The sequence below is a fragment of the Vespula pensylvanica genome, chromosome 2 (assembly GCF_014466175.1).
Source record: "Vespula pensylvanica isolate Volc-1 chromosome 2, ASM1446617v1, whole genome shotgun sequence".
Classification (NCBI taxonomy): Eukaryota; Metazoa; Arthropoda; class Insecta; order Hymenoptera; family Vespidae; genus Vespula; species Vespula pensylvanica.
Genome location: NC_057686.1, coordinates 9,115,199 through 9,138,633, shown reverse-complemented (window position 1 = coordinate 9,138,633; position 23,435 = coordinate 9,115,199). Strand labels below are relative to the sequence as shown.

The 23,435-nt window shown below is 34.3% G+C and overlaps 2 protein-coding genes across 2 annotated transcripts; both read right to left on the bottom strand.

The window, feature by feature from the left end:
• Window positions 1-3,649: 3,649 nt before the first annotated feature.
• LOC122627337 (keratin-associated protein 16-1-like) lies at window positions 3,650-4,321 on the bottom strand (the record flags this gene model as incomplete). Its single annotated transcript, XM_043808417.1, has 1 exon — window positions 3,650-4,321. A coding segment is annotated over one exon (456 nt), but the record flags the coding sequence as incomplete, so codon positions are not given.
• A 373-nt stretch (window positions 4,322-4,694) lies between these two features.
• LOC122638225 (putative aminopeptidase W07G4.4) lies at window positions 4,695-23,433 on the bottom strand. The gene is made up of 8 exons (XM_043831090.1): window positions 23,346-23,433; window positions 15,057-15,338; window positions 12,552-12,660; window positions 7,633-7,780; window positions 5,705-6,057; window positions 5,297-5,575; window positions 4,982-5,221; window positions 4,695-4,887 (listed from the first exon to the last, which is right to left on the bottom strand). The coding sequence occupies exons 1-8, from the start codon at window positions 23,360-23,362 to the stop codon at window positions 4,717-4,719; spliced, it is 1,599 nt and encodes a 532-aa protein (XP_043687025.1). The 5' UTR covers window positions 23,363-23,433; the 3' UTR covers window positions 4,695-4,716.
• Between the last annotated feature and the right edge of the window lie 2 nt (window positions 23,434-23,435).

Sequence of the window (23,435 nt, the reverse complement as noted above, 5' to 3'; positions counted from 1 at the left end):
TCTCTCTCTCTCTCTCTCTCTCTCTCTCCGTCTCTTTTTTCTCTCTTCCTTTCTTTCTCTCTCTCCCTCTCTTTTTTCTCTCTTTCTCTTTCTTCCTCTCTCTTTCTCTCTCTAGATTATCCCGCTATATACCTTTGTCCTTCGTCCTTTTCCAGTTCTCGATGTCCTCATTCCCCTAACGGATGTTCTCGTTTACTCTGCCATGCTTTGTTGCACCGTTTTCGACTTCCTATTTTTTTACAATTTTTTTTTTGCTATGCTACAACAGATCGCAAGTAGGATACAAAAACGATCTGTATACGTTAAGTCTAGACAAATGTTTATTGATCTGCAAATGGTCGGATAGGAGTAATCCAGTTTTGAGAAATATTTCGAAGACAGAAACGATCTGCGTCAAGTTATTTGACTTTAATAGAGACGAGTATAGAGAAGTAAAACATTGCTATCACGCCGAAAAAATTTCCCAGTGTGTTTCCGGCAACATGAAGGTGACCTCAGTAAGCTCGTTTGAATTAGCGTAATAATTAGCGTAGTGACGGACACGAGGTCTCATAAAACTAAGGTGCGAAGTCTACGAAAAGTGGAAGGGGAAGATAAAAAAACAAAGAAAGAGAAGGAAGGGAATGATAGAGGGAAACAAAAACTGATACGGAACAACGCGGAACGGCACGGCAGGCAGCACGAAATCTCAAATGCGCCGATAACACGGCTCTCTCTCTCTCTCTCTCTCTCTCTCTCTCTCTCGGCTTGTACTTTCACTTCCCTCCTCCTCCCGTCCTCTTCCACCCCTCTTTCTTTCTCTCGCATAGAACTACTTTTCCTTTCAAGCCCTTGACTGAGGTGCCCGACCATGCCCATCTTGAATTTAAAGATACACCTTTGAAGTCATATATACCACATAGTAAAAAGAGAAAGAGAGAAAGAGAGGCTAAAGTCGGTAAGATACACGTCCGTTTACACGTTCGTTCGTTCGTTCATCCTTCGGGGCCGTCCTTACTATCCGTGGACTGCCCACGTCGTCGCGTGGGATAAATAGTTGCTCGTCCACCCGTAGCTATTGCCGCTCGATCACTGAACGAAGAGCGAAAGAAAAAGAGATAGAAGGAGGAGTTGGATAGTGCTCGTTTTGACCTCCGCCTTGCGAGGAGCGCCGCGAAGAGGACGAAGAGAGAAAAGGAGAGTAGAGAGATCAGACGGTAGGGTGTAAGACGGAAGGGAGGTAAAGAAGAGAAGCGAATCAGAAGAAGAAGGAAGAAAGAGAAAGAGGAGGGGAGAGGTGTTTCGCGCGTGTGGCAACGCTTTCGTGCGAAAGAAGAAGCCGAAGAGGAGGATGAGGACGAAGAGAAGTAGGAGGAGAAGGGAGCGATAGCGAGGCTGCGATAGCAAGAGGGGAGCGAGGAAGTCTCGACTCGGCGAGTGACGCGAACGAAGAGCCAGGAAAGGGTTCGAGAGGGAGCGAGAGCGAAGCTGGTAGGGGTTGGGACGGAGAAGGGGGGAGTCGACTCGAGATGATGCAGTTGTGCGTTTGCAAGGAAGGCGGAAGGAGGAACCGCGGAGGGAACCGGTCCCGGTCACTGGGCCACCAGCCGGCCGTCGAACCCGCCACACTGCCCCCTGCCGCCACCTCCTCCTCCTCCTCCACTGTTCTCTACACCTCCTCCTCCTCCTCATTCTCCTCCTCATCCTCCTTCTCATCCTCATCCTTCTCGCGAACGCTTCCCACCATGTGCCAACCTTCCTCTCGCCACTTCTCCCTCCTCCTCCTCCTCCTCCTCCTCCTCCTCCTCCTCGACGACTCTCTACCTTCAAGTTCTTTAAACAATGTCAACTAGCGTGTACCGAGCTGATAATGCTACTACGATCGTCGAAGGTTGCTCGACGGTGTCCCTCCCACGATCGATACCAGTTCTTGGATCCTTCGGCAGAAGGACCTCGAGAAAATGTGTATCTATAAGTGCACACGAGACGTCGTGGAGAGTCGGTTTACATGCTCTTAGGATATCAAAGAAAACGATAGTCCTAAAACCTACGAAAAAGTATGCGTTTTGATTTCGTTTAATCCACTTTTATTTCTCAACCTTTTAACTTCTTAAAGTTTTGCATAAGAGAGAAGAAGTCATATGTGTCAATGAAAAAGAAATGATGCATTTTTTAAACGTTTATGTAACGCCGCAAACAAGCGCTATACCTCGTGTCGAACGATTCATCGCGAACAGCGATCTCTCTCGCTTGTCGTTTAATCAACGCGGTAGTCGCTCGAGCGAAGAGAATGCCGAGGTTTGTTTTGGATCGGGCCTTCGATCGTGAGAGAACGCGCACGCTGGCGCACAGCAAACGGAAGCCCGCCTCGCACACCGTAATCTCGTCAAGATACGCCAAACATTTTCTCTTAATTAAGAAAGGACGTGCCCGTAATTAAGTTTCCCTTCCATGAGCGTTTCACGCTTATGATTTGCACCTTTTGCGTTTCATGCAGCAAGCCGAAAGGACGAGCGGAGAAGAATGATCGATCTTTCTAATCGATTCTTTTCCTTTTTTCCTTTTTTGTTTGTTTCTTTCTTGATTAGATTGATTTCAATCTAATAATTTTTCCATGATAATTAATGTATAAGAAATTTTTTTTTAAACGAAGAAAATTGTTTGGAATTTTGAAATTTATTAATACAAACCTATATATATATTTTCTCAAAGCATGTATAAAAGTTATATTATTGCATACCCTTGGCCAATAAAATTTAGAACAAATATCTGATTGTTCTTGTAATAAATTGATGTGAAAATTTTAATAAGCGCGGGAAACAGAAGTTTATGATATCGATATAACAAACAACGCCCTCATTTCGATACTTCAAAAGTATAAATATCGATATGCTGGTAATACAATTTGTCTGCGGAACAAATTTTGAAACCATACTTATAAAAAGTACACGATCGATAAAATATTTCATACTCTTTGGATGAAGGGAAACTATCTTACCAGCAGTCGATATAGATGTTTCGATATCTATTTTTACAAGAAAAAATTCTATAAATCTGAAAATTCGGTAAATTATAAAATTTTATAACTATATAGATAATTTTTTTTTTAAATACTCTATTTTCTTTCATTGTCCATTTTTAATATAAAATTTCGGCTTTTTATTGTTTTTTTATTATTTATTAGTTTTCCTTCGAAACCGTTATGCATATCGAAAAAGTTTATGAGGAAACATTGTAAACAAAGAAAACTAAAATTTGTTTAAATAATTATGAAAAGTTATACACAAAATGTTTAAAAATTGTTGAGAAATGGGTTAGTTTTGTATACAAATAGAAAATAATTTGTTTTTTAAAATACAATCATATCTTATTATCTCTTTTCTCTTTTAGAAAGCAAAAAACATTTTTGAAAATGATATTTTTACATTTTATTATCTATAAACGGCAATAGTTTCAAGGCAAATATTCTCATTTTTAGTCCAATCTATCATTTTTTGAAATATAATCTTATTTATATAGCAAATAAACACTGTTATAAACATTTACAATATTTTTGCTTATTTTCGTTTCTCGAAAAAAGATATTAATTAAAATTAATTCATCGCAGATTTTTTAATTTATACTTTTATTGGATTTATTTTATCTCCCGAAGATACCAAACGCACTTTGCTAAATGTATAATTTATATTTTATTTATTTAATTAAATATTAAGTAAAAAAAGTCTACAAATTATAACATATTATAAAATGTTTGTATAAATTACATAACCGATTTCTACAACGTTACGTTACAAAAATGATGATGTATATAATAAACAAATGTGCTCAAAATGGTTTTTTTTGAAATATTTTATTATAAAAAAACAAAATATATCGCAACGTGTTATTAGGCACAAGTGTTCTTTCTTTGAACGTTCGGTTGACACATTGGTTCTAAGACGGTTACTGGTTCTGCACAGGGAGGACATGGTTGGCAAGGTTGACAGGGTTGACAAGGTTGACAGGGTTGACAGGGTTGACATGGTTGATAGCAAGAATCTGGAAGACATCCACCGCAAGGAGAAGCTGTGCAGGGTACAGGAGCAGGCTCGCAGGGAACCGTGCAAGGTTGACATGGTGGTATGCAAACAGGTTTGCAATCGACTTCGCAGACGTATTGCATCTCGAAAGGTAGATCGTTTCGTACGGTAAGACATTTTCCTTGAATCAAGTAGCAATAGGACAATGCCAATACGGGATTTCCACTGTATGGTAGGTGATGTGGATGCGGCAAATGACCATGTGTGTCGATGTGCGTGTACTTTAAGGGTGAACAGCTACAAGCTCCATGCTGTAATCGATATCAAGAAGGAAAAAATAGAGACTAAACAACGTTTTAAACGTTATTGTAACGAAACAATTGCTAAATTTATCATTAACGCTCTCGGTGCTTGCATCAAGCCAATTATCAATAAAGTATTCATTGAAGATCTCTGAAAGAAGATATCTCGATTGACAGCCACGTCTGTAACGGTACTTGTGAAATGTAATTTTAAATATTAACGAAAGATACGCATTCATTCAACAGTTTCGTTAAGGATTCAATTCAACAGAAATTCGTTAAGGATCGAAAGCTGGAATAAAGTAGAGGTTAAGGATCCTGGAAAACACGTGGGATAACATTAAAAAATAGGGGCAGTCCGGGATAATGGGGAAAAGTAGGTAATCTTGCAGAAATCCTGAAAAATATATTCGTTATCACTTTTTTGTATTTTTCTTGTTACTCCAAGACTGCATAATTTTATCCAGAAGAAATCGTTTAGCCAGTGCCAAGATCGGTGAACCTGTTGGTTGAGTTGGAATATCACCGGCATTGCCGGCTATATCCAGATGGCAGTATTTTAGTGGCTTGTCGGATTGAGTACCATTCTAAAAGTAATTGATAATTATCATATTCGATCGTAGATAAGTACGAGAAAAAAATAAAAAAATGTTTTTTTTATGATTAAAATTTAGTGAATACTTTGTCTAAGCCAGAGGCCATAATGAGAAAGGCCGAAGGTCCCTGATGACCTCTCTCCGTTCTCACACTTGATTTGTTTACTGCCTGCAACACGTCGTCTCCCTCCGAACGTCCCTCATGGAAACGGAAATCCTCTCTGCGTATTCTGGATATTTCGAACGGGTCGCCTATTGTCTCACCTGAAGCTTGAAGCTTTTCTGCGTTGCTAACCAGCCTGGCTACGGCGTTGTCCATGACAATCTTTCGAATCATCGAGACGTGTTATCGACGATAATAATAATTTAGACAGAACAAAAATAAAATAAAAGTACTCACGGAATATCCAGTACCAGCCGATAAGTGAGCATGACCGGTCAAGGTCGCTATCGTAAAGATGTGAGGATTCACCGAGCAAAGTGCCATTTCTTTGATATGACAAAGTGCATCGGCCATAGCCATCCGACCTTCGGCATCCGTGTTACCAACGCGTACTCTTACTCCAGATTTTGCAGTTATAACCTCGTCAGCAACATAGGAATTCTCACCGACGCTGTTTCTGAGCACGCACAGTGCAGCTACTACCTTCACTGTCGGTGGTTGTAAAAGATTCACTACCTGAAGAACGTTATTTTTCTATGTACTTATTTATTAAGATATATATGTCATATTTAGATTTAAAATTAGACATTTTTTCTTCGTATAACTTTTAAGAAATGTTCCTCCTTGAAAATATAAAACTCGAACCTGCATAAATCCTGCACAGGCAGCAGCCCCGCACTTGTCTCTCGACATTCCGCACATAGCCCCTTGACATTTAATGTCCGTACCACCGGTATCGTAAGTGACACCTTTGCCAACAAGCATTACAGTCTCTAGAACGCAGGCAGGATTCTGTGGTTCGTAAGTCAGGAAGATGATTCTGCCGGCATGACGTGGTATTACCGAGGCCGCTCGATTAACACAGGCGAAAAGAGGATACTCCTGAAGTAAGGTATCCTGATCAGATATCACCTGCATTGTCACATTCGAACCGCAAAACAATTCGGCCAGGTACTCTTCCACTCTCGGCGGTGCCATCCTCTCTGGATCAGCTCCACCTATTAATTAATTAATGTATTTATTTATTTATTTATCAAATAACGTTATAAAATCGCATCGATTAAGATTGGCAAGTCACGTAGTATGTATGAATGAGGATCGAACCACATATAAGGTACTAATTGATAAATCCAATGGGAAAAGACCATTCGATACAGCAAGATGTAGATAAGAAGAGAATATTAAAATGGATCTTAACGAAATGCTGTACGAGATTTGCGACTGGAGAGATCACGGAGGGATTTGGGAACGCAAACGCAATACAACGACGGAACATTATCGAAATTTTTTAAATATATTTGCGATAGATATATTTGAGACATGGATGAGATTTTAAAGTATTTACGACAATGAAACTTTCGAGTTTCTAACGTTATATAATAATAATAATATAATTTATTTAGCAGAAGAAAATAATCCAATATTTCTATTTTCAAATGATTGAACAAGGAAAATTGTTTCATTGTTTAAAAACGTATCAATAAGTATGCAAAGAGAAAAACAAAAGAAAAAAATATCGATTGCATTGTTCGTTTTCTTGCGATATTGTTAAAGCATTCGATTGAATGCACTTCCATCGTAATGAATTTCAACATCTTCTCTTCTGCGCTTTCGCGCGAACAAATATTTTTTCTAGATTAAATGGATCCCTGCGTATTTATGAGGCCGTATATTACTTTTTTTTTTTGTATACAAATGCTGTTGAACGTTTTGAATTTTCTACGTGGTTCGGCATCGATCAACTTGGTAAACATATCGTCGTTCGTTGCATATTTATACGGCGTTCTTCTCATAACGGAGTTGGAGATCGATCTTAAGCGTTAGGCAGTAAGGCTAAAAGCGTTTTCGATAAAAATTACATCGGGATTGTTTGTCTATCCAGGTTAAAAGATATGCCATTAGAGTTATTATTTTATTCTTTACGTTGGCAGATGGGTGATTTAAATTCAGGCCAAATCCCGAGAGGTAGGTTGTTATAGGTTACTCTACGAAATTGCATTATCTTTCCTTCTCGTTCTTACTAGTACTGAACATACAAAGTGTAGAAAAGTTGACGTTAACGTAGGGAATTGGGAAACACTTACAGTCAATCTTGTTTTTATTGACAATGTTTAGAAAACTAAATTAAACGTATTTACGTCGTTGTTTTTCTAAAGAATAGATAAGTTAGAATATTTTTTCTCAGAATAAATTAACTTAGAATATTTTTCAAGGTTTACTTTTTATCGAAGACTATATTGTTGAGGAAAAACTGCAATATATTTCGTTTCGAAGAAAATAGATGTTCCAAAGGCGTGATTGATTTTAAATGAAACAATTTGAAGATGCATAGGAAAACAAGAAACTCAATCGTTCGAACAAATTTTCCTTACAGCTGGGAGATCGTCTAGAGAGGTTGAAATTCCTGCGGCGGAAAAAGAGTCAAGAGAGATACTTCTCTTTTTCTTGCTCGAGTGAGAAAGTTACTCGATTCGCCCGATAAAACTTGCAAGAGATTTTAGACCGGTGGGCATGCCGTTGGCAATAGCGAACTGTATTCGATCAAAAAAGAAGGCAAAGGAAAAAGGACTTACCGATGTCCCTCGCGACGTATCTACCACTTTCTAAGGCTGAGGCTAGCTTCACTATACCCTGGAGTTTCTTGCTGCAAATTGGACTCCAGACTGCTAGTTGACAAGCCTTGTAGCAACGATCAGGACATATCTCTCTCACCTCAAGGGGCTAGAAAACGTAAAAAATATACATTAAAACGATTCGATGTGTCCACACTCTTTTTATTTTTTCAAAAAGTTTGTTTCTTCGTTTCGATCGTAAGTTTCAAAAACAGTACTGCAATTTCTTAAGATATAAGTTACGCTCATGCGACTTCGTCGTCTCGGGATGTCGATTCTTAGGAAAAAAATGAAGAAGGAACTGCGTTATCCTTACGCAAAGGATGATCGAAAAAGTAAAGGAATCTCATTGGATAAGGTTTACGGAAGCAATAACCGATGTCTTAGGAGAGTTTCTTTTTTAACACGTTAAAAAACGAAGAGCAACTTTAAAATTGTTACGATATTCTTTTGTTGGTTCAGCCTAAATTCGCAGGATCTATAATTTTAAATTCGAAATAACATCTAAAACTTAAAAGTTCCAAAAGAAATTCTTCACTGTTTCTCTTTTTTTCCTTTTCTAGTTAATTGCATCGAGCAAACGAAATTGTTGGACAAAGAATCGCCGGAAGTAAATTTTAAACTCGCAAATTCGGGACTAAAGTGCTTCGTTATTATTCAAAGAGGCAGCAACCTCTTAAAAGAAAAAGAAGAAGAAATAGACGAGATTAAAATGATTAAAATCAAGCAATTCGTAAGTTTACAGCATAGGAGGTAAAAACATTCCGCCAAAAGCTCGGTTAAAAGAATGAGAGGAACAGAAAGGTAGAATTTCGGAGATAATTTTGTCGACAACCTGAGAAAAAAGGGGAAAAGAAGTTTACGTTGGATCTCGGTGCTGTTAATGTCGTATAAGAATTCAAACCGTTTTTCGTTCTTTCTGTGGATACATCCTTACGCGTAGAATACAATAAAACCTATGGAAACAATGCACCGATATTAAGTACGCGATATTCTGGCGAACTCGTTGCAGTCGAACCGTGTTCAGAATTCGCAGAAAAGAAGACAGAAAAAGAGTTCAGAACGGCGTTCCGATTACGCGCCGTCGGAATTCCAAAGACGTTTTCCGGTATTTGGAAAACGATGCCTCCTATTCGTCGTCGTTGAGGGAAAGGGAGCGAGATGGTGGCTAGGAAAGAAGGCTACGAATTCGACGGTTGCATCATCGCCGCTAGAGGGTTCGAATATTTCGCTAATTAGGTCGCCTAGCCGACTACCAGGCTTCTGGAACGCTAGCTATTCGTTCGTTGCTTCTCCTATGAGGCCTTCTCATACCTCTTTCCTATCTTCTCTCTCTCCCCCCCTCTTTCTCTCTCTCGCACTCTTTTGTTCTCTCATTCACTTAACTTCATACTTTGTAATTTAAGCATTACTTTAAATATTAATTGACACTATAAAGTTTTATTATATTTTTATAGATACGTCTTTCCTTAGCCATAATAAAATTTCTCTCTCTCTCTCTCTCTCTTTCTTTCTCTTTCTCAATTAATATTTTCGAGTTATCTTTGTCAAATTTGTTCTATTATCATTTAAGCCTTTAATATACAAAGACATCTGATATCTCATTTGTTTCTTATGTCATTTTAAACATAAGCGTCTGAGACAAGTATTTTACACTGATTAAACTTGCTTTTAATGCACCTATAAAATTAATATTACAAAAAAATATAATTAATATATATGCATTATTTTATATATATACATATATATATTAGCGTACAATTTCGTAATGTTTTCTTTCTAAAAAAATTTTTGTCCAAAAAAAAAGTATTTTTTTAAGTAAAAAGTAACACTATATATAAAGATGTTATATATGCTTATATAATAAATGGTGTAAGAAGGGAACCAACTTGGCAATGTAAAAAATGTCTTACATAAAGAGTAAAAAATCTTAAATAAAAAATACTTCTACATTTACCATAATGTTTTGAAAAATTGCATTCTTTACAGCAACCTAATTGATGTCGTGAGCGCATTCGAGACTGGAAAAAATTGAGCCACGTTCAAAAAGAAAGCAAATATTTGATTATTACATGTTACATTTATTAAAAAGTACATAATTAAACTATAATAAATTATTATAATTATAAAATTAACAAAATATAATGTCTCGTAAGAGATTCTCCTACATTTTTTTAAAAACTTAAACAAACAATAATATACTTGCCAAATCTTTAAAATTAGTGCGACCTTTGGCACTGCATTTCATTTGCTACTTTCTCATTTCATTAGCATTGTTAAATAGAGATGTTTTTTATTTTAATTATATTTATCACTGAAGATAATAATTCGTACAGATAAATAGGAGCAAAAGAGAATTTTATAAACTTTATTTAATTTTATAAGCTTCATTTTTTAAAAATGTATACTTTTTCGGATCAACTAGGTTCTAAAAATTTTCATTTGTAACGTAAACTTTCAATATGTCGTTTTGAAGTTCTAAAATTTCTTCCTGAATTTCTTGTGTTTTTGCTAGAACAAGTACCGCTATCGATTTAACCATTTGTGTAATCTGTATTTGTGAAATAAAACGATTTACACAAAAGCAAGTCATGAATTCAAGAATAGTAAATTGTTCAAATCTATTTTCAAACTGTTTTGAAAGTTTTTCAAAGTGGATGATGAATGATGATAGGTTAAAATTATCTTCACCATTCTTTCCCATATCAAAATATACGAGAGAATTTTCATTCAATTTAAATATCCAAAATAGCATTTTATCTTTAAATGCTTTTATGAAATTAATCGTTCCAGTTAAACGTTTATTTCTTCTCTGAAGTTCAATATTTAAATATTTTAATTGTTTAAAAATATCTGTCAGAAAATTAAAATCCAATGAATGTTAATCAATTATTTAAAAGATTCGTCTTTTAAAATAAGAAAACATTTAATCTCTTTTAACAAAATAAAAAGTCTTTTAACAAATAATAGTTCGAGAGCTTATTTTTAATAAATCATTTCATATTTGTATGTAGTATAAGATCAAATTTAGGTAATTCATCTTTCTTTGGTAAAGCTCTAAACATTTCATGCGGTAAAAGATTTGCTCTAATGCTGTTAATTACGTTAATAACATGATCTGCTCAAATGATAATATTTTGGCTCGGATTTTAAAAGATATACACGGATGAAAGAAAGCGATAATGAACGAACGAGAGAAAGAAATGATAATCAATATAAAGACTAGGCATCAGTGTGGAGAGAACAGAGTATAACAAACAAAGTAAAGTAGAATAGAGTACAAGAGAACACAGTAGAGTAGAACAGAGTAGAGCAGTTGAGTTTTATCGAGCATCAAGTGTCGAGCGAATGTACAGACGAAAGGAAATTTGTATATCTCAGGAGACAGTAGAGAAACTATTATCTTTATTTTAATAAAAGTATTTATTGTTTTCCAAATACTCTGGCTTGAACCCACTTATATTTATTTATAATTATTTACAAAATTGTAATGTTTTTCATTTTTAATTTATTTTCTGATGTTTGATAATTTGCTACGGGTGAATACGTGGGCACATTTGTGCTGTGTGTCGACACATACAATTGAGAACTCCTACTTTATAACATAAGTGATTTTATTTGTAAGAATCGATGTGTGTGTGTGTGTGTGTGTATGTATATATTAAGCAATATTTTTAATTGTATCAAATTTTATTTTATTTATATGTCAAAAGGTTAGAAGCCTCAATCACTTCGAATAAAAAAACTTCGATTCAGGTTCCGTACATGTCTCTTTGTGAGGAAGCGAATTTTATTTTTGTAAATAAAAAAGGAAGGATTCCTTTGCTACGTGTTTCGAGTCGGTAAGGAGCAAATGATACTACGTCCGACAAGGGAGAAAGAGAGGGAGAGAAAGAAAGATAAATAGATATATAGATATATAGATAGATAGATAGAGATAAATATATATGTACATATATATATATATATATATATATATATATATATAGAGAGAGAGAGAGAGAGAGAGAGAGAGAGAGAGAGACTAAGAGCTTGTTAGAAGTTTTGTGTCGCTACTCTTAGGCTTTTAACCGTGCACTGAATTTGTCGAAAGTTTCTGTGAGCTGCTGGTGAAAATACGCGTGCGCCGTTATCTTTTGCCAATATTTGCGTTACGACGTGACCGTGCATAAACTTTCAACATTTTAGCTATTCTTCTAGCTTAACTGAAAGATAATAGGAGAATGTTACTCACGAAGAAAATTTTTGTAACGAGCTATCCTTCGTCTAGTAAAATCTTTTATAATTTAATCGATTCGATCAAAGGCAAGCTTTCACCGAGATGAAGCAAACGGTTGACTAGAAATAGCTACGAGATACGTCTCGACTCATCGGTTAATGTCACGCGTGTGATATACCTTAGTATCCACGAGTTTACGAGGATAAATGCCGAGAGTAAAAGAGGAGAGAGAGAGAGAGAAAGAGGGAGCTAGCTCGATCAGACAATTCTCTCTGAATTCAGTTTGCTAAGCGATAGCAATTCCTTCGAGATACTATTACAGGCTTTCCCATTGTGTGAACGCAGCTGCATACATGGTTGCATCGACTTTGCCCTCAACGCTTGAAACAGTTTTCCTCTGACAATGAGTCAGTAAACACGAAACAAGCTATCTCGAAAATGTATTTTCGCTTGTAACACAGCACGCATACGCAAAACGTCTTTTCTATTATATTCGTAAAGATTCTATGTATTTATCTAAGTATACACATTTAAATCTTGCCTGTCCTTCATACATTACACGCTTTTACGTTGTTTACAAATTTCTTTCGATTGACTTTCAAGTTTTATTAAACAAATTGAAGAAAATGAAACATTATTCTCTCCATTGATTATTACTTACCACATAGAGACCTTCCAGAGCACCGAGCAATGTCACCAATTCAACGTTTTCAAAACGGACATCTGGTAGAAGTGCTAGCAACGGACATCTCACACCAGCTTTGAGAGCTCTGATGAACGAAATCGTCTAATTAGATTGGTGATCGAAAATAAATAGATTTTTTCCTATCTATTGATTTCTGCTATAACCATGTAAAAAAAGTGAAATTAATCACAAAGAATAAAGGTAATGCAGATTAATGAAGTTAACAACGCATTGCAAGATGCATTGATTCTACAAAATGAATAGAAATAAAAAGGAAATTCTTATCAAATATATTATCAGTATGTTAGTAATATACAAATGTAGAATAGTAGCTTTAAACTTTAAGATAGCGGTAAAGATAATTAAATGTTAGAAAAAGTAAGAAAGACTAATTTAATGGAATCATTAAGACGTGAAAAATCTTTACTAGGTGCCATTGGAAGTAGGAAAACGGTATCGGCTGACGTTACTTGCAAGTTTCCTGGATTATCACCACGGGAGGAATTTCATTTTTCAAGCAAATTTCGCGAGAATCGAACGAATGGATCGCACGGAATTTCGTTTGAACACCCAGATACACTTACGCACGAAAGTCGTGTGAAAATGTACACAGACATATTTCAATGTAATAGCATACTGTCTCACGAATGTACACAGATAGGAGTAGAATCCAATACGCGAGCTAAGTGTACGAAACGCGAATATTCGGAGAGGCAATAGCATGAGGTACTCTCTCTCTCTCTCTCTCTCTCTCTCTCTCTCTCTCTCTCTCTCTCTCTCTCTCTCTCTCTCTCTCTCTCTCTCTCTCTCTCTCTTTCCTTCTCTCTCTTCGTTTCTTTCTAATAAGATAGGCAGTTCTGGAATGCAAGTGAAGGTATCTAAAATCGAACGAATGTGATATCGAAGTCTCTTTGATTAATTACTTTGAACGAATGTGGCGTGCATTAAAACGCCACAGCCAGTTAGTGGCACAAACCGATTTTCTCTACTAGTCCTTTCTCCATCTTCCTCTTTTTTTCATCGGACAACGAAAAGAATCAGCGAAAGCGACGATCCGAAAACAGATATCTCGTTTTTTAGCGCCGTCACGTCATCGTTCTCGTTGCCGGATTTAATTATCTTCGTCTCGTGTTGGAAGAACGACTATTCTTCCCGCGTTTTCAATTTCCGTGCCACGCTTGGACACGTTTAGACAAAAGAGCGTGTTGAAATTCTGCGCATAATCTGTAAATATTAAAGAAGATGGAGAGAAAAGAGAAAATGAGAAAGAGAGAGAAACAAAAAGAGGTTCGTCGAATTTTCATAATGTCGATAGCTCAAAGCATGTACTGAAAAATTTTATCGACAAGTTAAACCTTTAAATGGCTGCACATTGCCTGACATTAGTAAGTTTTTGCGGATAATGGCCTCTGTGCGAGAAAAAAAATCCCTTTTCCACTCGAAAATCATGAGAAATTCCTTTGAAACGACAAATGAATCTTTTTATGAGACTTTGTATACGAATGCAATTTTAATTACATAACTGGAGGCGACAAATTAATTAATGGCACACCACCACCGAATTCTATGAACTTTTCCGTGCTTCGCAACATGCATAAGAATAAATTGAATAAATATACTATGCAATTTTTGATTGAAATCCTAAATTTAAAAGCAGTGGTTTTAACAAATCAAATGAAGGATAAAGATTTGTGATTGTTGACACAACGCTATATCGTGGTCAACGATCAAATGGTACTGCTCAAAAGCAATCTCGGTGTACCAGGAATTAATGGGAATTTAGCTCCCACTGTAAACCGCGCCGACACGGAAATAGATGTGTCGTCGGACACTGTAAATCTGTAAATATGGAGAGTACAGAAAACATTGTACAAGAGAAACATTCGCGTTTAACGTTTTAACCGTTTGATTTGACGAGAAAATATGATATTCCATTGATAATATGTTCTTATATTTAAACATGTGATCAATAGAGAAATCATTTAGTTATGATTTGTAAGATTGGTTTTGAAAATTTCTTTATAATAAAAAAAAACTTTTAATAAATTATTTTTAATAATACGGTGAAAAAATATTTTTAAAAATATACCCTTTAATACGGTCTTGCAAGCTTTTGCGATTTCCAGTTCTAAAGATATTTCTTTGTTATTAATGATCTGCATAATTTCTTTAATCTGTTAACCGGGGAAAATTACTTAACTAGTTAATATAAAAAGTACATTGATATAATGACCTAAATCCTTTCGCGATTTTTCAAAAGGACATACTCATATTTACTACATCTTCAGAACGAAAAGTTGTAACATCATGTAAGAAAGACTTTTTTAAAGAAAACTTCCCTTTTATTTATGTACGTAAATAATACCGGTATAATAGCATCGATTTTGTCGAACTTATTAGAAGACATCTTTCATAAGTATATTTTTAATTAATTTTACAAATTAATCTTCTCCAAAATTAAATTAATATTTATAAATTTACCGTACAATACCCCTTGTGGCGGCCTCGCCAAAACTTCGTACATCATGATAATCCATGTTGAGTGGTCCAGTTGGACTATAAATAAGTCTTTTCGCAGGCAGGTTGATCGACAGGACAGCACCGATTATGCCAAGGGCGGAATCGATTTGTGCAGCGCTATAGAGAACCGTTTTGAACGGTTCTGGCTCATCGAAACCAGGCGCACTCCCGGAGACCAAGATTATACCATCGTAGTCGCAGCTGCAGATGTTCAGCTCGATCTTCAGCTGACACGGCATCCATCTGAAACAGATTGTCATCTTATCGACTGTCGAAAATACGATCAGTGTATGGCTATTCGGTTACAAGCCATTACACATATACGCTTATCTCTTCCGGAGATAAAAGAAAATTTAGCAAAGTGAAACTCCATCGTAGAGTCCCGACTGAATATTCATTTAATGCCTTTCATAGACACTTGTTTTTTATATAAAATACAAGAGAATTCATTGTCAATCTGTTTGTATTAAACTTTATTCTCATTATAAACTATACTTGTAGTCTTCTAAATATCACAAAAGATACTTTCAAAATATATTATATGAATAATTTAATATTTAAATATCAAGGTATTCACCGTTCAGAAAGTTTTACAAAATTATCTTTTCTGCCTAGGTAATATCGCAAAAGTATACAATTCAAATTCAAAGCAAGTAGAACAAAAAGATCGTTTTCATTGTAAACAAAATTTGTTTGTATATCGAAAAACCGTTCGATATCTCGATATTTGCATTTTTGGGCCATCGAAGTGGAGATAAATAGGACGAGGAAAAAACGAGATCCATTGATGCCAACAATAATGGAATATTATTCGTCTCATCTTTCTCTCGTATCCGATGCTCCATTTCGAAGGATGAACGGAACGATAACTACTCCGCGTTGACCGATTATCAATACGTGTCCATTTTCTGCTCGTGAAATAACGTCCTGCGTCGCGTAGGATCTCTCTTTCTCTTTCACTCCTTTATTCGACTCGTCGATTTTGCGATTTCTCGTTGTGGACGAGAAACGAATGTCACGATTCGAACTAGCAATGAGTTATCGTTGGGTCTCGCACTCGCTCCATTTAATATTCTATACGTATATACTGAGTTATGCTCGCTTAACGCGTCGTACGCATTGTGTGCCAGCCCGCGAACTTGGTAAAGCGAATAAAAAGGTATGGTTCGATCGCAATTGCAACGTTTACAATCGGAACCATACGACGGAAGCGAGTTGTCACGTCCAACGAAACCAAATATCTAAAAACATATACTGTGTAAGGAAATTCAATCGTTTACATGAGAAGAAAAAATAGAAGTGGAAGAAAGGCAAAATTAAAAGCTTTTTTATTTCAAGAATTTTAACGGAAAATTTACACAGAATATTGCGTTCGTTTTATTACATTTTCCAACGCAAAATATATTTCTTTCGTTGAACATTAGAAATACGTAAACTAAACGTTCGCTTAAGTTACGAAATTAAGTTGTCCGTCAGTATTCGAATAACGCTTTTTCTACTATTTCTTTAATGGTCATTATTTCGTCGTGCTATCTTTCTTCTGCCCTAAGTCTATCTACGCGCTGATCCTAAGATCGATTTTCCATAAGATGAGTAGTCTCGAACGACGATTGATGCTTTTATTTAAATCTCATAGCGTCCTAAGATATACAAACTGACAATCTTTTTAATATATATGTGATGATCTTTAAACGGGATTCAAGACATATTCATTTTTCTCGATCGAGAACGCACGTCTCAAATTCTCTCGAGAGCAACTTGCGATAATTTTACTCTTAACTGAACATGTTATTTTCTCTCTTATCAGATTAAAATGTACAGTTTTACTGCTATATTCCAAGGATTTTGAAAAATTAAAAAAGATTTCTTTATTTTTGGAATTGTATAAGATATTCTTCATCATAAGCACATCAAACTTACTTTTCCCAAATATAGATTTTGTCTTTCTTATTCTATATATAGACATTCATTAATACATTTTTTAAACATCTTTAGTATCCGATTTTCTTTGATCTATATGTCATAAGAATCGATTTATTATCTATATGTATATATAAATATATGTACAGAACTGCAGTACATATATAAAGTAAGCTATAATTTTAATGAATTAGAACTTTAATTAGAATTTAAATATAATTGCAAAAGAAATTAATTAATTGCTTATATTCTTTTATATCATTGTAATAAGAAAGAAACTGAAGGAATCGATCATCCATCTTCGAACCCATGTTTCTTAATTTACAAATCTAAATGCTTGTCATTGTACTAAAGGTTGTTTATAAGACTTTCATATCTCTAATATATAAAATATAAAGAGAATCGCAACTTTTTCTAAAATTTAACAATATTTTAGAAACTTGACCTCATTAGCATGAACGATAGGACATATATTTCTTTATTTTTACTGTAAAATTATCTATCCAAAGCTCATTAAAATATCCAAATGAGTTATCGTAACTTCTCAACCCAAGGAAACGCGTTTTGCAATGCTCACACGGAGTTTGTACTTGCGTTGAAATGGATCAGAAAATCTGAGAATAAGTTTACACGCACAAACAAGTAAGCCTATTTTATGGAAATAAAACACACATTACTCAAGCATGAAAATGAAAAATGAGATACAATCATCTTCTCTTTTTCGGCAGATTTCAAAAGGTGCCACTATACAAAATTCATTTTTCATGAAAAATGTCGAAAACAGCGTTTACGATAATAGTGAATCCAGGCATAATTCTTAACTGATTTTGATGAACGAGATTTTATCTTAAAGATGATGGTTCAAACAAGGATATAACTTTCTTAATTTTTGAAAAAGTTTTCAAAAAACGACTAGCTTTTAAAAAATATAATTAATTATCGTTTCGAATTCGATCTTTGGTTCGACATCACGAAGAAGAATTTTAATCGCATTGATAGCCATATGTACGGTCATCACCTCCTTAGCTCTTTGTGACAATCACACATTTTTTGAAAAAGTTTATTAATAAATAGTTTCTTTTTGGGGTTAACTGAAAATTTATTTTTAACGACACTTTTTCGTCTCATCTCAAGATGAATCATGTAGATTCGAACAAAAAATAAGAATTCTTTTTATCTACCTTATTCCACTGTAACACAACAGAGTATTGATAAGAGAAACAGTAAAAGTATATGAACAGAAAATCATTTTCGTAGAATTTACATCTTTATCGTCTCATATAGATATGTAGCTACTATTAAATTTATTGAGTGTCTTTTATGTTACCCGTATCAAGAAAATTTTCTCGCGAGCTTACTGTAAGTTCGTACAATTAGATTTTCAACCGTACGTTCAAAACTTTCGGAACTTTCTTATTTGCTTTTGCTTTGTTTGCTTGAATAATTGAATATCGACTGACTTGCTATGCCGCATCTATCGAAAGAACAATCGAATCGTTTGAACATCATCGATTACGATATATGCATTACTAGCGACTGATTTGCTTGTTTCAACGAATCGCCGCATGTGGTTTTTATCGGCAAACCGAATGTCAAAAATTGCCAAATCCCTGATTTTATAGGATACGGTTGACAATAATGTTGTGTATATATAAAACATATGGGCCACTGTAGTAGACGATAAATTAATCGATTAGGGAAAAAACCGATTCATGAACCATAAACATAAATCACGTTGTCGTGTTCACTCAAGATTTTTTCACATTTAATGGAAAGCGTGAAGTATTTACATGGAATTTTTAATTTTTTTAATTCATGACAGTGAAAATTATCATTATTTACGTAGACGTTTTGTTTTACGCTTGCTGCTACCATGACAGAAAATCAAACCGGTTTATTCTGTCACGACTGAACCGTAGAGGTGTTGATGTCGCAGGTAATCTTCATGATAGCATGTTCATGGAAGCGTAATTCACGTTCGTGATTCATCTCTCGTGAAAATACAACATTACTCTTCCAATCGAGTAATTTATGTCTTTTCACGACCTCTTGTTTATACACCTGATTATTTTTCACAAATTTTCACTTCATACTCGACTGTTTCTGTATATTTTCATAAAAAAAAAAAAAGGAAAAAAGAAAGCTTACAGTATCAAAATGACAAGCCAAGCTGTTTGAAACGTACTTTCGACAGAACGATAAAAATATACGAAGAAAGGACGAGAACGAAAAGCAAAGAAACATGTGAGACATAAATAACCTTCAAATCACCGTATAATATAACATAAATTCATAAAAGAAAAAGAATGGCGCTCTAGCATGTGTCGTTGATAGAAATGAGAATCTGTATTACATTACGTACACATACGTTAATTGGAGTTCTCTATCGATTTGTTATATTAACTTTATACGCTCGTAAAATATAATTTATCGAACAAAAGAGAGCATCTAATCTGGTTCATTTTTCCGTACGAGAGCATTGGAAGAAGAAAATTTTTGAAGCGAAAATTTTTTAGTCGTAAGAAGCCGAGAATGGAAAAAGAGAAAAATGTTTCTACTTTCTCTTCTACCTCGTATATGTCATGCGCTTGCGCAGTGGATATTATCCATATATATATATATATATATATATATATATATATATATATATATATATATACTATATATACTATAAATTGTATAGTATATTACGCGATGACAAGTATTCGCTAAAGATTGTGAAATTTTGTGAATTTTAATATGACAAAAGAGCACCATACGTGTCAGTACTACTAATTTATTTAGACAAACGGTCTCAAACAGCAATGGCTTTAGTAAGACGAACATCTAATATTCTATTAAATAATAATGTTATAGTTGCCAAAAGGAATCACTTATCACTATTACTTGCCTTAGCCTTTAATGATCACAAACCTCAAGGAGATTCTTTCAGATAGGTCGTATTTATAAATACAGCAATTGATATATATATTTTCATTATGAGTCATGAACGTCAACGTTCTATACCGTTATAAAAGGCGATAATTCAAAATTTTATCACAATCGAAAACCAAATTCAGTGACTTATTTATAAAATGAGGGCTAAATTTTAACTGATTAGAAACATTGAACAGAGTTTTAATCAATTTTACGACGAATAGAAGAGTACTTTCGCTTTGTTTGTTTAATCGTCAAACTCTACGGATTCATTCTATGACCATAGATGATGCGATGATCTAATTTTTTGCTTTTATCAGAGACATGGATAAAGAATGAATAAAAATAGACATTCCTAATTTTTATTGCGTTGTATAATTTAATCTCTTTAATACCAGGCCTATCTACGCGATATACACGAAGAATCCAGCGATCAATTTAATATGGATGCTTCTGCGAATAACTTCATAAAAAAAAAAAATTCATAATGTACGAGACCGATACATCGGTCCGTAACAAATTTTGCATAGGTAACGAGGGCCGATATATCGATCCGCTAGCAGTAAGTAAAGTTAAAGATTGGAATGAGAGCTAGAGAAATAGTGATTTACAAGAATGTAAACGATTACAAGAATTCAAATATAGATTTGAATTTAAAACAAATCAATTCATTGCATATCTATTCCACAGAAATTGTCGATTTTTGAGCAGTTCAATGTCGACTGGAAAATGAACAAATGATTCTTATGGTCATCACCTACACATTGACGAACAAAAACATTGATGAAATCATTGGATTTCATTCAAAAATCTTAATGAAAGTGCGAAACTAATGAGAGTGCGAAATTGTTGAGAACAAATGTGGACAAATTATCAATGATTATCAGTGATGATTTTAACATTAATTTTGATCTAGAAGAAGCACAATAACTGATCACATTCTTAGAGAAAAAAATTTAATTTGAAATTAAATACTGATATCAATAAATTCCCATTACCAGGTCGGCTATTATAATCGATGCATTTCGACATTATTTAGACAATTTACAGTCGAAAATATTTATATTATAAATTTAATTTATTTTATAAAATAATATAAATATTTATATTATTTTAATTATCATAAGCTAATAATTTTATTCTTAGAAATTATGAACTAATAGAGATCGATGTGTGAATAAAGATTAAAATATTTAATTTAATTACATTATATTTATTTAATTTATATATCGCATTATCGTCTCTTAATTCTAGTATCCTAAAACTTGTTCATATTAAAAAAAATTAATGGTTTCAATATATAAAAAAAAAGAACTAATGATAAGAAGTTGGAATCATAGATAAGCTTGGATTGTGAACTTCGTGATTTGTTTCCTTTTTTCGACAGAAGACTATTAACTAATAGAAATCGATGTGTGAATAAAGATTAAAATATTTAATTTAATTACATTATATTTATTTAATTTATATATCGCATTATCGTCTCCTAATTCTTAAAACTTCTTCACATTAAGAAAAATTAATGGTTTTAATATAAGAAAAAAAAAAAAAAACTAATGATAAAAAGTTGGACTCTCAGATAAGCTTGTATTGTGAACTCCGTGACTTGTTTCCTTTTCTCGACAAAAGACATGCAACGAGTGGTGGTGTGGTCAAAGACCGTGAAACCGTAATCAATAAAATGTGTCTCGAAGTCATGAAGAATACGTTAAAATTTTCAAAGGGGATCCAAACAGTCGTTAAATACAACTACAACAGTTCAAGATGAAATTCGCGAAGAGATTCTACTTAGTAACAAGTTACTGAACTAACCGTTGGAAATAATTATTAACTAGGCTCCCCAGCGATGATATTCGAAGATAGTCGCGTACAATGCATTTGCATTTATATTAACAATATGCACAAACGTTACGTGATCGCCTTACGTTTTACTACCAATGTAAATTTCTGTCGATAAAGCCGTTGGAACGGAAATGATAAAAGCTGATAGGAACGCTTATTCAATGCTATCTAGTCTTATCCGATATTAGATTAAAATATTATGTTACAATATTATGTATAAACGTATAGGAAATATATAATAGGAAATATTCGTTTAACCAGAAGCACTTGAAATCTCTGGGATACTTCCCTACGCGATGAATAGATAAACGAGAAAAAGAAAGAGGGAGCGTTGGGTATCGAGTTTGTAAAGTGGAACGTGACTACAATTTGTCTATCTCGCTTTAACGATGGCAACTTTCCTCGATGATAAGGTTAAAGCGAACAATATACAAAATATTATTTCAGTGAGCGGATCTGCCTATTCTACACGAATAACCATCGAACGAAACGAGTTTTCAGGAAATCGAAAAAAGGAATCGTAATTTGAAGGCCAATAACCGTATTTCGTTAAATAATATATATATGTACATATACATTATATAATTTTGAATAACGATTTTACCTTGTAATAATTACTGATGGATTTATTAGAAATATATAAGAAAACATTTAACGATAAATTTTGAAGAATGCATGAATTTTTATCGAATTCTTAAACTGGTTTAGTCAATTTAATCGATTGTAAAAATACCTTATTTGATACGATTTAATTTTACATCGCATTTATATAGGTTTACAACGACGGAGAGAAGAATTTTGGTGGTATGAAAAAGATATAGAAGGTTTAAGAAATTTGTGTTTTATCGGAAATTAAAATTCCAATGTTTCGATATCTACTACGGGCTCTCGTGAATAATGTAATATTTACTGCGCTCTGTGATCATATACTATTACATAGACTTTAATTATACATATACTTGTAACACTTTATTTCCCCGGAAGAAAAGAGCGAAGAAGGCAAAGATAAAAAGGAAACGTGCAGTAATAAAAATAAGATTATTGTTAAATTATACCGTTTATAATTAATGTCGTGAAATAATAATAGCATGAAAAAGAATAGCAGGAAACGGTTAAATGTATGATTCGAGAAAAATTTATTCGACGAATACTCTTTATAAATTAACCCGTAACAGTTTTCATGATCAAACGCATCGTACGTACAAATTAATTTTTTCTCGTAGTTTTATTGCGAGAGACATCGAAATTATCGTTTGTTGCCCGTTTTGAAAATACTTTCTATTAAGAAAAAAATTGGAAAGATCAGTACGGAATTTGGTCGACTGACAGGTATAGAGGTTAGCTTGTGAACAAAGGATTCGACAACCGGTGAGACGTACCGTCCCTAAAAAATAAAAAGGAAGAGAAAAAGAAGGGAAAAAAGGATTGCGAGAGCATCGAACCGGCGCGCTCAGAACGGAGTTCTTTCTTTCGCGCATGTACGTAGTAGAAGTGCTGATTGTGAGAGAGTGGTACATATACTCGTATAATACGACACATACATCGAAAGAGAAGACTGGAAGGAAAACTCACCTCGACTCGACAGCCATGATGAGAAGCTTGTTTCACTGGCGAGAGAGAAGTCGCGTGTGATCGAAAATTCTGCTATATATATATATATAT

Bases quoted from the DNA above. Each gene is read 5' to 3' on its own strand.
- LOC122638225 (XM_043831090.1), bottom strand. The intron at 6,058-7,632 runs GTAAGTCCTTTT...ATTAATTAATAG, and splicing joins ATACGTCGCGAGGGACATCG to GTGGAGCTGATCCAGAGAGG. The intron at 5,222-5,296 runs GTGAGTACTTTT...ATGATTCGAAAG, and splicing joins CGGCTGGTACTGGATATTCC to ATTGTCATGGACAACGCCGT.